Genomic DNA, 13,178 nt, shown 5'->3' on the forward strand with positions numbered 1-13,178 from the left:
GTCTTGCCCAAAAAAAAGTGGGGAGATAACCATACAGCTTAGCAACTCTTCTATTCAGAGGTCTGCCTTAGCATGCAGCATGCAGGCAGATTTTTCTCCTTAAAAACAAGCAATCCCACCCACACTTGATTTTTTTTTCCTGGATATGTTATTTTCAAACCATCAGGACAGAGATGAAGGAGGATTTAATTTATTTTTTCCCCAGCTTTTGCAGTTGTTTAGCTTACTTTGTTTTGTATTGAGTGAACATCCAATATTTTTGCAATACCACTCCCTTTCGGGGCAGTTTATTTTCTTAAAAATATCAAAGTCCTTTCAGTTCCTCAATATGTTCTGGCTTTTACTGCTCTTTTTTCAGAAGTTCAAAACCTCTCACATCCTTCAGAGGCCTCACCCCTTGGCCACAAAGGACTCACAACCTTTTACATCACCTGAGGACCTGCTGGGCAGTCCTCTCTCCTTGCAGCTCCCTGCTCTGGCTTTTGTCTTCTCTGACATCTTCCCAATATCCTGCTGGGAAGTCATGACTCTCCTCCCACTGCGACAGCTTATTTAATTGCATGCTTTCATCATACTACCTGTGCAGCATTTTGTTCACCCAGAGGCAAGAGCTCAACTTGACACATCATACTACAGAATCTCCCTTTAAGATCCCTTGTGCACTGTGACAACGTTTTAAGTGAGAGGGAATTTGTGATCAGGGTAACGCTGTCTCGAATGAAGGCCATCCACTGGACCAAGGAGTCCCACTGCCTAGCTATCATTTCTATAGCTGCGATGGTGCCCTGCAAATTCTCACCAACGTCCTGCTCCACAAGTGCACATCATGAGAATTTCCCTGCTTTCTTTCTATAAAACTGGGTTACCCTTTACTCCCCTCTGTTTCCGTATTGCTTCTTTCCACTTAGTTTGAACTATGGGGTTTTTTCATTAGACATGAATGCCAACAGATACATGTTGAAAAATACCTGGAAAACCTCGGGAAGCCGGGACGTGACTTTTCTCCTTGGCTGCAGGAACGTGAGCACCCAGAACACCCTGCAAGAGCTCTGCCATTCCTCCTAGTGCATCCTCACCCTGTGTGCTCCCCCCTTCCAAGTCCTGCACTTACTGAAAAACCCAGTTAATTATGCTCCGAAATGCGTGAGACCCCTGACGAGCTGAAATTTGATTTCTTCTAGCATTTTACATTTCATTGTACAGTCTGTTTGCATTCATTACATTTCATTTACATTCCATTTCGCTGGATGCGTGGCATGGCTTTACTCCACAAGAGAACACGAGGGAGGGATCCAGACCCCCGTGCAGAGCAGCAGTTGTGTGAGTGGCTGACTCTGGGAGCTGGGCGTGCTGGAGATGGGCTTGGCAAAGGAGTTCAGTGCTCCAGGTTTGGCTGTAATCATGGGGCATCTCTAGGCTGCTTATCACAGGAGTGAGCACTGCTGCAGCTCCTGGAGGAAAACCAGCGTGCACCAGGTTAGAGGAGCCAGAAGAACTGGCACAGGCGGAGCTTTGTGCGGGGACAGCCCGGTCACTAAATCCAGCCCAAGTACCCTGGGCTGGTTCACCAAGGGTGAACCTTTAGTGCAAGTGAAGAGATTATTGTAAACTTTAGCTAATTCCCCCTTCTCATTACCAAGGCTGCTTCTTTTTGTCTTCACGCAGAAGCCCCATCCCCCTTGTTCTCTTTCACGGCATCATTGACAAACACTTTTTGTGACTCTTATCTTCTCCCCGCCAGCCTCCAGTCACTGGCGGTTTTTTTGTGGCCAGCTCCACCCTTTTCCACTTAGGGCACCGACTGTTTGTATCTAAACTTCAGTCTTGAAAGAGCCTGTTAGGAGCTGGGTCGGCCGCTTCGGTGAAGGTCTTCCTCTCACAGGCTGCTGTGTTTACAGCACAGGAACCAAAATTAACGTCTCTTCACTCTCGGGGACAAAATACCAGTTAAGTTTGGAAACTTTTCTTCAGTGGTGGAGATCTGGCTTAAGGACTCTGTGTGGGCATGTTTAGATAAGTTAGATAATTGAATTGTGTCCTTTTTTAAAAATGGATTTAAGATATTAGAAACTGTGATCAAAATGGGCAAAAGTGAAAATGGTTGAATGGGTTTCTTGTATTATTTGGCAGCTTTTAGTCTAACAGTGGTGCTGCTGTGAAAGGTAGTGGCTTCACATATCTTTTTTAGCTACTGGTTATTACTGTAATTAGTCCTAATGTGAGCACATGCTTTCCCCTCTTAAAGGTTTGCAGTGGTATTTGTAGATGATTTGTATACCAATATTATTTGCTTGTTATTTTATTTCTACTTCTTTTGAGTTGGATACATGTGGAAATCAGTGGTCAACAAAAAAGAAACAACATAGATAGTCAAAATGCTTATAAGCCTCTGTACTTTACATTTTTAGGGAGCTGCCTAGCAAGATGGAGATTAATACCAAGTTTTTTAGAAACATCATTATTCTGCACTATATATGTGTATCTATGTAAAATAGGTTATTCTAGTAAAATTATTATTCTAGTTCTTCCTGCACATGTTGACTGAAAAATACTAGTTGTTAACTGGTACACGCAAGTGTTGCTTTGATTCTTAAAAGCCCAAATTTACACTGTCAGCTCACACTTAGACTGTACTTCTGAAAGAAAATGGGAGTAAATGAGTCAGAACTGAGCTTGTGAACTTCACTCTTGAGTTTCAGAGAGCTGTTGCAGATTTAAGTTGAAAGATTTTTCCATCTAAACTGCCTGAGTCTATGATGCGTATTTGGAAGATGATTGCAAATAGTTCTGGAGAAGTAATTTTATGATATTAGAAAGACCTTGACCTAATCATTCTACTAATGACTCCATCAAGAAAAGCTGTGTCCGTTCTGCAGGCTGTGCAGTACGTTGTAAGGCTGTCTAAGGTGGTGTAAAAAAGCTGAGTGCAGTTCTGGAGAGAGCAGAATTCTGGAAACAGTTTTAGGAGCAGGCTGAGCTGCCCTGTTCATTTTTGCTGGTGAACTGTGGGGAAATTCATGTCTCAGAGCAAGGTGGTGGAGTGGCATTGGGAAGGTGGATGAGGTGGAAGCAGAGCAGCAGCCTGCATTCTACCAAGGTCAGGCTACTCACCTGGGTGTGTAAAACAAAAGCTCTACTCAGCATCCCTCCCAGTTGTGCATTTTGTGTGAAATGTCACTGTACCTCCTTTTCAGTAGCTGCCATGGGCCCAGTTTTCATACCATGGGATACTTCCTGTGCAAACCTTCACTCTGAAGCTTGAAGTGCTGTTTCAGCACAAGCAAAGGGGGACTCAGATGCTTGGCTGGGCAGGTGAGGTCCCTGAAGGCAGAAGGATGCTTGTGCAAACAGGAAATGATTCCCAGCTGTGGAGGGCTGGGTTATCCAGGCTACATCCTTGCTGTGTGCAGGCACAGGCAGGTGTCTGAGCGCAGCTGTGTTGGCAGGATCATGGGCAGCCCTGGAGTGCTGTGCTGCTCACTTTGGGACTTGGACCCCACTGTAAAAAGTCACTGCTCTTAGTGTCTCATGTCTGAAGTTGTTGTGGTTTCAAACAAACAAACAAAGCAATACACATGTGCCCAGCAAGCCTACTAAATCCCAGGGCTGAAACTTTCTCTTGATTGAGCAATGCTGAACATACAGCTGAATAACATAATTTTCCATTCATCTGACAGTACAGTTTCTCCTTTGTCAGCATTTTCTCATCAAATACTACATCTGAAATTACCAGTGACCTTTCCACTTGAAAAATATCTGACTTGTGCCAGAGCAGCATGTTTGTCATCTCTTTGAAAGCGTCTCTCTCCAGTATTACTTACTCGTATGACTTTTGCTTCATCACTGTGGGCAGTGTAATGCCACACATATATAAATATATTACAATCTCGTGAATTAAAGCAAGACCAAACCACTTGGTCTCCAGGCTCTAGTTAGGTTTTTCAGAAGCAGGTTCCTGCTGCTCTGGTCAGATCCCAGAATCAGAGCCCTGCAAGCTAGTGGTTTTACAGGAATCAGTCTTGTGCAGTGAAATAAATATCTAATAAATATAATTCATTTAATGGCTCCTATTAAAGGTAAATTGTTGGCCACAAAAAGGTGGTGCCCTTCATAGGAGCCCACTGGGATTACCAGAAATGGAAGAAGGTTGTGTTAGCATATGTGGGATGGTCACCTAAGGATATACAGTTCCAAGTTTCAAAGATCTGTAGCAGTGAATTAAGTGTATTTAAATATTCATAGATATCCATGTGACAGGCTGCTAGAAAACATGATTATGCAGTGGCATGTGGAGAAATTGCATACTTGATTTTATGCACTTCATCCATATTCTCACCTGCTTTACACCTCATCCCAAACCTCCACATTTGCCACTTTCCTTGCTCTTACCTGTCTTCTCTTATCTCTAAAACTATTTTTAAGGAAAGCTGCTTGTTTGGTTTAACAAAGCTGTTGATAGAACACTAAATCTTCATTTCTAGTAGTCTCAGCAAATGTGTAACATACTACTGTTAGCATTAAGGTGCAAAATTAAGCTCAAAAGAATTAAAATTAACTGAATAATGTCTCTGTCAAAAATTTCCCCAAATACATTATATTACCTTTTTTTCTGCTATAGAAGTAACATTACCTGTACAGGTTTAAAAAAAACCTCCAGAAATCTGAATATAACTAATAAGACTTTACTATTAATGGTTTTGCAGATATTTTCTATAATTCTTGTTGAATTGAAGGAATAATTTAATATAATGCAGAGAACTGGGCAGCCTGGTCCAGTGCTCTGCTACCCTTGATCTAAAGTTCTTCCTCATGCTGAGCTGGAACTTAGTATGTTTCATTTTATGGCCACTGCTCCCTGTCCTCCACTTCTTTTCCCCAGTTAGGTTCCTTTCCTCTCTCGATTCTGTGTTTTTTCTTTCCTTTTCCTCATCTGCTCCTTTCTCCTGCTGCACAGACCTTACCAACAGCAGCCACAAGAGGGAAAAATCTGATTTTCCTGTGCATCTTCAGGCTGGTGAGAGGTTGTTCAGCTGTTTGGGGGAATATTCTGGCTTACACTGAGAGATCTGTGCAACAGACCCATTCAGAGTCAGTCAGTGGGAGTTTTTAGAGGCTTTACATATGGAAATCTGGCAGGTCTCAGGTAGGGAGTGATCCTGACAAAAGTATTCTAAGGAGAGCGTGGATGTCTGAAAAGTTGGTAATTAGTAGTCATGGAGGCTCAACTGTCTAGCTGAGGAGGCTGTATCAAGTAGAGTCTTGGTGATGTCTTTGTGAGGTTCAGTAGCTCTCTCTCTTTACTAATCAAAACCTGTTGGTGAACAGACCCAAGGGATTGGTGGATTTTGCCCAACAGAGTGGGTGTTTTGAAGGGCTGAATTAAAATTCAGTGAAGAAATTACATTTGTCATAGAGAACTGTTTTCTTTCTTTAATTGAGAGCAAGTACTCTGCCAAGGAAGGCAAACTGAAAGGAGCAATTACTTAGAGGGAATAGCCTGGAGTTATAATAGGAGCCAGCTGCACGGTAAAGACACCAAATGTCTCTTTGGAAGGGACCAGGAGGAGTGTTCACAATCCACCTCAGCTCATGTTGTGTGCAGCTTTGGGTACTGTGAGTTTGGGGAAAAGCTGCTGCCAAGAAGTAATGAGAGGGCTGGAAGATGCAACCCGTAAGTTTGAAGGAACAGAATTTACATAGTCTAGGAATGTCGGGGCTGCAGTGGTCCTAGGACATGGGTGTGTTGTAGATAGGGAATAATCTGTTTGTCATCTCAAAGGAACAGGTTTGGCCACAGTGCATAGTATATTAAATTTGATACTATGAAAATCTTTTGTGATATATTCTACAAGAGTTTATCTCTTGGGCTTGCAGTCACTTTATTGCGGAAAAGAAGGAAGGGTTTTTCCCTTTGGGGAAGGAAAGAAATAGAGAGGAGATAGCATTCCTTCTAGTTTTTGCCTGTCTGTGATATTACTTGAGCATGGATGAGCTCCAGTTTTCCAGTTGTTTATAACTTTATCGTGTTTGAATGGGTTTACAGAGCGATTACATTATTAAAAAAATATCCAGTACAGAAAGCAAAAAATCCTGAAATCCTGATCAAATTTCAAGTATCTCTTCCAAAATATGGACAACACTGTAATTACTGATAAAAATGGGTTTAATCATTAAAAAAAAAACCCAAAAACATTTTATCTTGTTTTGTACTGGGAAATAGTAAATCTTCTGTGACCAAACTCCTTCTTTCTGCCCCCCAAATTGCCAGTACCTAGTGTACAAAGTTTAGGTTGGATGATTAAGTCTGGCAAAGTTAAAACAGATAAAAACAAAGTCTATGGGGAAATTTCATGTAACATTAATAAGAGGCAAAACTACCAGCCCCACCTATAATAGAAATAAGATTATCAAGGCCAGGTTTCCTTGATGATTCTCAAATGTTTCTACAGGCTTTTAGAGAAGATCTGGAATGCCTTATTCAGGAACAGATGAAGAAGGGCAATAACCCCACTGGACTGCTTGCGTTACAGCAGATTGCTGAATACATTACAGCGAGCACTTTCACAGGTTTTTCCTCGTCTTCACTCAGTAAGTGAATTACACGTAAACTGTTCTCTTTTTTATTTCCTTTTTTTTTAATTATTACCAGGACTTAGGAACGCTGGGATCTCCTCTTTCCTTGAATAAAAATTCTGTCAGAGCTTGCTTCAGCTGTGAAGTAGTGCAGATGGTGGCCTTAACTTGCCTTCTTAGGCTTCTTTCTCTCAAGTTCTTTGACTTGTAAAATGGTATCTAAAATGGTTGGAATCCTCAGGCTCAGTTATTTTATAATTTGTTAACAAATTTTATAATTTGTTAAAAGTTGAACTGACGTAGGGAACAAAGTGTTGTGCCCTTTTACTACTAGGAGTTTAATATGAATAAAACTGAGATGTGAAATACATTACCATTTCGTTTTTTTATTTTTCTACTCTTGCATATAAATTGTTACAAAAAAAACCCCAAACGACTCTGAGGTGGGGAGAACACCCTGGCAAACGGAATTATCAGATAAACAGCTTCCACAGTTAAGAACAGCTTCTAGTCTGCACTCTGCTTGTAAAGATGTCACTGGGATTTTGCAGTTAACACCCAAGTCCTTCTTTCCAAGTCATGAAGCACTGAGACATTCGAGTCTATTTAAGTTCTGTGGGTGGACATCGTATGGGAGCTTACAAACCTGAAGTACAGTGGCAGCTGTCAGCATTCATCATCTTTGGAGGTTTGGTCCCAAAGTGGTACTTCAGGGTTTATTTAACAAAACGAGTGGAAGAGAGCAGAGAGCCCAAATGACCCCGTGTTCCCATCTCTGGTTGGTTTCTGGGACTCTGCGTCCCACTGTTGTCTCTGCTGCGTTTGCCAGAGACAATGGGGACAGATCTCAAAGTGCACACTCCTTTTGTTGAAAGCCAGAATAACTTCTACCTCTTTTGGGCTTAACTTTCCCTCTAAATAAAGGTTGTGGGTTGTCAAAAGGCTGCCATGCTTTTATGAAAGGGATAAGGGTATGTTTGTGTAGTCACAAGTCAAAGACAAAAATTGATCTTTGTGATTTCTCTGTTTAAAGGAGATACCTTCTGTCTAAGGGTTTGAGAACTCTTGCACTAATCCTAATTTCTTCATTAGGACTGAAATGAAGTGCTAAGACTAGGATATCTCTTCAAATTACTTTTGCTGGTGTCAGAGGTCCACAAGGACTGTCTTCTGTAACAAAAAATCCTCAAAGTAACGTAAAAATACTTCATTAGTGACAAATGTCTTAAAGCACAGTTCCAGTTCTATGTGGGATATTGATTCAGGAGACAGCTCAGGAAAACCTTTATTCAGTCTCATAAATGCTGGCACTGCTTTGCTAACCATTTAAATACACTGCATTTAGAAGATCACAGCATAGCTGGAAATATATATTTAATTGTCCAACTGGTCATCATCTATTTTTGTCTGTTTTTCAGGCCATGGAATGATTACACCCATCAATGACCTACCTGGGGTAGATACATCCTCGTTTGTTAAGGGAGAAAAACTTACTCGTTGCAAGTTAGCCAGTTTATATAGATTGGCTGACTTGTTTGGGTGGGCACATTTGCCAAATACCTACATCTCAGTAAGTATTTTAGAGAAAAAAAAAACTTATTTAGAATCTCACCTATTCATTCAAATTATTTTTTTCCCCTGATTAATGTAAATTAGAGCAGTAATCCATTTCCTGTCTCCTTTGCAGGTAAGAGTAAGCAAAGAACATGACCACATTCTAATCATTCCAAGAGGGCTGTCCTTCTCTGAAGCTTCAGCTTCTAATTTGGTATGTGATTCACCTGCTGTAATAACCAACAAGGCTCATCCTGTTTCCTAAAATACTTTTGTGGCTGCTTTCTGTAATTATGCTGTCGTTTGGGGTTTTTTTTAATATTTACCCACCAGATGAAAAGCTGATTAACTGCTTAGATAGGAGCATCCTTTGTTGCCAGTGTTTCTTCTTGGGTTTAGCTTTACTTTCTGTTTCTTTGTCTCCAGCTTCAATGTGGAGCAGCAAAGTTTTGTTTTCCTGTCTGATGAAGCTCACCAGTAGCCTCAGTGTAGCAGTAACCTTCTATAACCTGAGAGTGGCAATGCATGTGAAATGACTGTTGGAGTAGTGTTATCAGAATCACCTCTTACCTTTAGAAGTGAGGAGATAAAGTCAAATAATCTTCCCCAGGCCCAGCAAGTGAGCTGGGTGAGGTTACAGGCTGATATTTAGGCAGTGATAGCTGCTAAATCACACATCTTTTGGTGTAGAACCTGCCATATGCTCTTCATGTCAGTGCATATCTGTGGAGAAACTGCCTCAAGGTGAAAGGGTTACCAAAATGAGATTGATACTATTACATAGCAAACACAGAACCAAAATGCCATGACATATGACCCTGCTGTAGTTTTTTGTCGATCCAGGAATTACTATTTTAATGTTCCCATGAATCTGAAAATTCCTTATGCAATGAATATTCTTACTGGAAATTTCTCAGGCTCTGAATTATCTTTGTATTTAAAATATAGGAAATGTTTATCAAATGCATTTTTGGAAGTCAGAAGCAAGGAAAGATCAGCTAGACTGAGGTAGAATATATGTTGTATCAGGGTGTTACCCTACTTCTTCCATGGCTGAACTTCCAACAGCTGTCAGGGGCTGGTACAGCAGGGTGATTTATTGACACAGATTCATGGCTGCTCTCCTACTTTTTTTCTGCTCTGAGCCTTGAATGTGCGTGTGGAAATTTGGTACGAAATAGGAAGGGTATTTCTAGATAACTGAAGTTGTCACAAACTCTCTGGATATCGTTTGCCTGTTTGCCCTTTTCAGGTCAAAGTGAACATCCTCGGAGATGTGGTGGACCAGGGCAGCACAGCTCTCAGTATCGACAGCGTGGGCTTCAGTCCACACGTGGCCATCTACTCCACCCGCCCCGACGTCAGATGTGTCATACACATACACACCCCGGCCACGGCTGCTGTAAGTCTTCCTTTGGCACAGACCGAAAGGAAACAGCTTCACCTTATGGATTTGTTTCTCCTCACATCAGTTTTGTTTTTTGTTTCGAAGTCGAATCTGCACTGATAAATAAAAGCGTGAGGTTGTCAAATAGAGAGAGTGGTGGGCCACCACAGTGGAATGGAATCAGAATAAACTGATGCTCAGAGATTATTATACTCGGGTTGAGGAGGTTGTGAAGCAAATAGTTTACACAGGCTTCATTTGTAGCATCCTAGATAATATAATGTGCTGTATAAATCATCTTCATTTGCATTATGCAGCTCCATTTTTAAGTGGTTTGATTAGTAGTTACATTTAGTTTGGATTTACCTCAGTATTTAAATGTTATAGTTAGCATAGACTTCAAATGGTCTGTATAATAATGATAAAAATGGAAGGAGGCCTGAAAGAATTGGCTTGAAATAACTAAATTCTTATTATTTTATCTAGAAATGCATATATATATATACATATATACACATTCCTTGCCTATAGACAAAATAAAAAGGAATAATTTCTTTTATACTAGCTTTTTGAAATCATAAACGTGGGAAAGAAGGATAAACCATTAAGTAAGCTGAGAATTAAACATGAATAAAATTCACAAAAATTTCCTCAATAAATATATCCCTAGGCTGGGTAGCAGCACCTCTGTCACCCTGTTGCAGATTAGATTGGTGGAGGGGGTTGTTTCTGAGCTCTCCCTATGGAGTTTGTCTGTCTTCTGACAAAGTACACCCTGCTAAGGCTCGGGTGGTTGAGATGTGACTTTTAAGAGTTTCATTTTTCCCTAGCTATCAGCATTTCATTTTCGTGAAACAGGTTTCTTCTATGAAGTGTGGCATCCTTCCCATATCACAAGAGGCTCTGATTCTTGGAGATGTTGCTTATTACAATTACCAGGGATCTCTTGATGAACAGGAAGAGAGAATTCAACTTCAAAAAGTTCTGGGACCCAGTTGCAAGGTATTCGGCCTCATTTATGCTCTTCATAAACAAATTTCATGTTCTGCTCCAGTTTCTACCATTTAACATTAGTGTCTTCATTTACTAGGTCTTAGTCTTGAGAAACCATGGTGTGGTAGCACTAGGAGAGACACTGGAAGAAGCATTCCACTATATTTTCAATGTGCAACTGGCCTGTGAAACGCAGGTGAGAGAGAATTTACCTGTGTTTAATTTCAAGCACTTGTGCTGCAGAGTTACACATTATACCCCAGATGGGAAGAAACTCTTACATTACACAGTTTTGGAGTTGTGGAATCCAATAATCCTGTGTACCTGGTCAAAGAGAGACTGGAATAATCAGGGAATCACTGAGGGAATGGCACAAATACTCATTCTAGGAACACTGACACAGTCTCAGTGGTGTTACACTCCAAAGGGTACAGAAGGTTTTGTTCCATGCTGTGCAGAGTGAGCCTCATGCAGGGAATCTGTCAGAGAATAGATTTGCCGGTACTCACTGCATGGGGAGTGTGACTTAAGATCTCTGGAGAGCCAGCTCCTCTAGTGAAGCTGAATGTTGTGACAAGAAAAGAAGCTTCTCTCTGTGATCACAGATTTGTGAAACCAAATTGAAATAAGATCTTTAGAGCAATGGTAATTGGTGGCATATTTAAAAATAACTTAAATCACAAATTCAATTGTTTCCATTCTGTCTAACTTTAGCTACCTGGTGAGGTACCCAGATGTTACCTATAACCTGTGAAGAGAGACCACTGAAAGTGTTCTCACCTTTCATAAGTTTTAAGCTCATCCCCAGAAACTTCATCACTTTGTTCTTGTTCCCCAGTGATCCTGTCCTCCCAAAGAGGCATTTGGATGTTCAAATGGTGGGCTCCCACTCCTTCCCTTCCTTGCCCTACCATTCATTTTGAGTTCAGACACTCTTTCATTTTGAAACAGCTAGAAAAATGAAAGGTCTTTAATCTTGTGATGCAGAAAGATGTTTTTAAGGTACTCTGAAAACAACAGTTTGAAATTTCTCCTTTTGAAGTGCCATTATTAGCAGATGGTATTATGCTTTCTGTAGCAGTCACTTGCAATATATTTTAATACATTTTTTTGGACAGTAGAAAACTGGCCTGAGAAGTAACCACAGCATGTATTTAAGCAACCTCCTGCTGCAAATTCAGAAAAGCAGAGAATACAATTTTTTTTGTACTGAATGCAAAAATTCCCTTTCTCACAAGTGAAATACCTACTTGATGTCTCCAGGTCCATGCATTAGCTGGAGCAGGTGGAATAGACAATCTCCTACTACTGGATCTGCAGAAGTTCAAGCCTTCCACACACGCCGTGGCAGCAATGGGAGGAGGTGGAGTTAATATGGCTTCACAACAAAAATGGAAAGTTGGGGAGCAAGAATTTGAAGCACTCATGAGGATGCTGGACAACCTGGTGAGAGCACATTGCTGGTGGTATCTATGTAGTCCTGTAAGGTTTTAAGTGTAGGATTAGCTTTTGTAAAGCAGATAATTTTTTAGTCATACTGTTTCTGACAGCAGTATTCTGTCTTGATAAGAATTTATATTGCTTTGAGCTTCAATTTTGTCCCACCATCTTACAAATGTATAGAGACTTAATAGTAAAAAAAATTATTTTCTTTTCTTATTTTCCTCCTCTGCAGGGATACAGAACTGGCTATGCCTATAGGCAACCATTAGTCAGGGAAAAACCCAGACATAAGAGTGATGTTGAGATCCCAGCCACTGTGACTGCCTTTTCCTTTGAAGATGATACAGTCCCACTTTCCCCCCTGAAATTCCTTGCACAGAGGCAACAGAGAGAGAAGACAAGATGGCTTAACTCTCCAAACACATACTTGAAAGTTAATGTGCCTGAGGAGTCCTGGAACGGGGAAACCAGTCCCAGGACTAAGATCACGGTAGGTTGATATGTTGGACAGTCCCTTTGGTTTTGCCCTACTCAAAAGTAAGTTATGCTCAGTTGATATGAGGAAATCTTGAATAGGATTAGCAAATAAGTTTATTGAGCAAATTGAAGTAGGCTTTTCAGAGCCTTAATGATATTGGTACTAAGGGTCTGCTCTCTTTGAGGAGAGAGGGGCTGACTGTAAGAGTAACACTTCATGGTAAAATTTAACAATGATTTGGCAGTTCTAACCATCTCTTCCTATTCCTGAAGTAGAAAACAGTTTTTCTACCACTTCTTCTTGTGCTATTATATAGCACAAATATAGTAAGGTTTTAAGTCACCCGTGGGTTGTGCTTTTTTTACATGAGGGAGACACGAGCTCTAATTCATCTCTTGCTGCCCCCTTTCTATTTGTGAGCCTACTGAAAACAGCTTTCGAAAGGTCTGTTCGTGCTACAGGCTTTTAATGATGATAAAGATTTTCCCCCTCCTGCAGCTCAGCAAGATGCTTACACTTAGTTTCCAGCCTTCAGGGCTGTAGTCCCTCGTGGGACTACAGAGCGTGTTATTGCTCTTCAGCTATTCCCAATACAACTGTAAAAGCATCAGCTCCTCCTGCTGGCAGCCTGGCAGGTTTCTAAACTTGAGTTTGGGAAATACACCCTCAGAACCCTCCTTGAGAAGGGGAAAAAACCGTAGTCAATGTGTCCTCAGCAGAGGTGGAAGTCGGTTGCATGAAGAAGGGCTC

At 41.0% G+C, this 13,178-nt stretch overlaps 1 protein-coding gene across 7 annotated transcripts in view; it reads left to right on the top strand.

Moving 5' to 3' along the window:
* ADD3 (adducin 3) overlaps positions 1–13,178 on the top strand; it is a 92,149-nt gene that overhangs the window by 72,231 nt on the left and 6,740 nt on the right. For all 7 annotated transcript variants that reach the window (XM_040070575.2, XM_040070578.2, XM_058421441.1 and 4 more), the window contains 8 exons: positions 6,450–6,588; positions 7,992–8,143; positions 8,261–8,341; positions 9,380–9,529; positions 10,373–10,516; positions 10,605–10,703; positions 11,771–11,953; positions 12,183–12,440. In XM_040070575.2, coding sequence (XP_039926509.1) covers positions 6,450–6,588; positions 7,992–8,143; positions 8,261–8,341; positions 9,380–9,529; positions 10,373–10,516; positions 10,605–10,703; positions 11,771–11,953; positions 12,183–12,440 — 1,206 coding nt within the window. The remainder of the gene's footprint in view (positions 1–6,449; positions 6,589–7,991; positions 8,144–8,260; positions 8,342–9,379; positions 9,530–10,372; positions 10,517–10,604; positions 10,704–11,770; positions 11,954–12,182; positions 12,441–13,178) is intronic.

The sequence above is a fragment of the Hirundo rustica genome, chromosome 8 (genome assembly GCF_015227805.2).
Source record: "Hirundo rustica isolate bHirRus1 chromosome 8, bHirRus1.pri.v3, whole genome shotgun sequence".
NCBI lineage: Eukaryota > Metazoa > Chordata > Aves > Passeriformes > Hirundinidae > Hirundo > Hirundo rustica.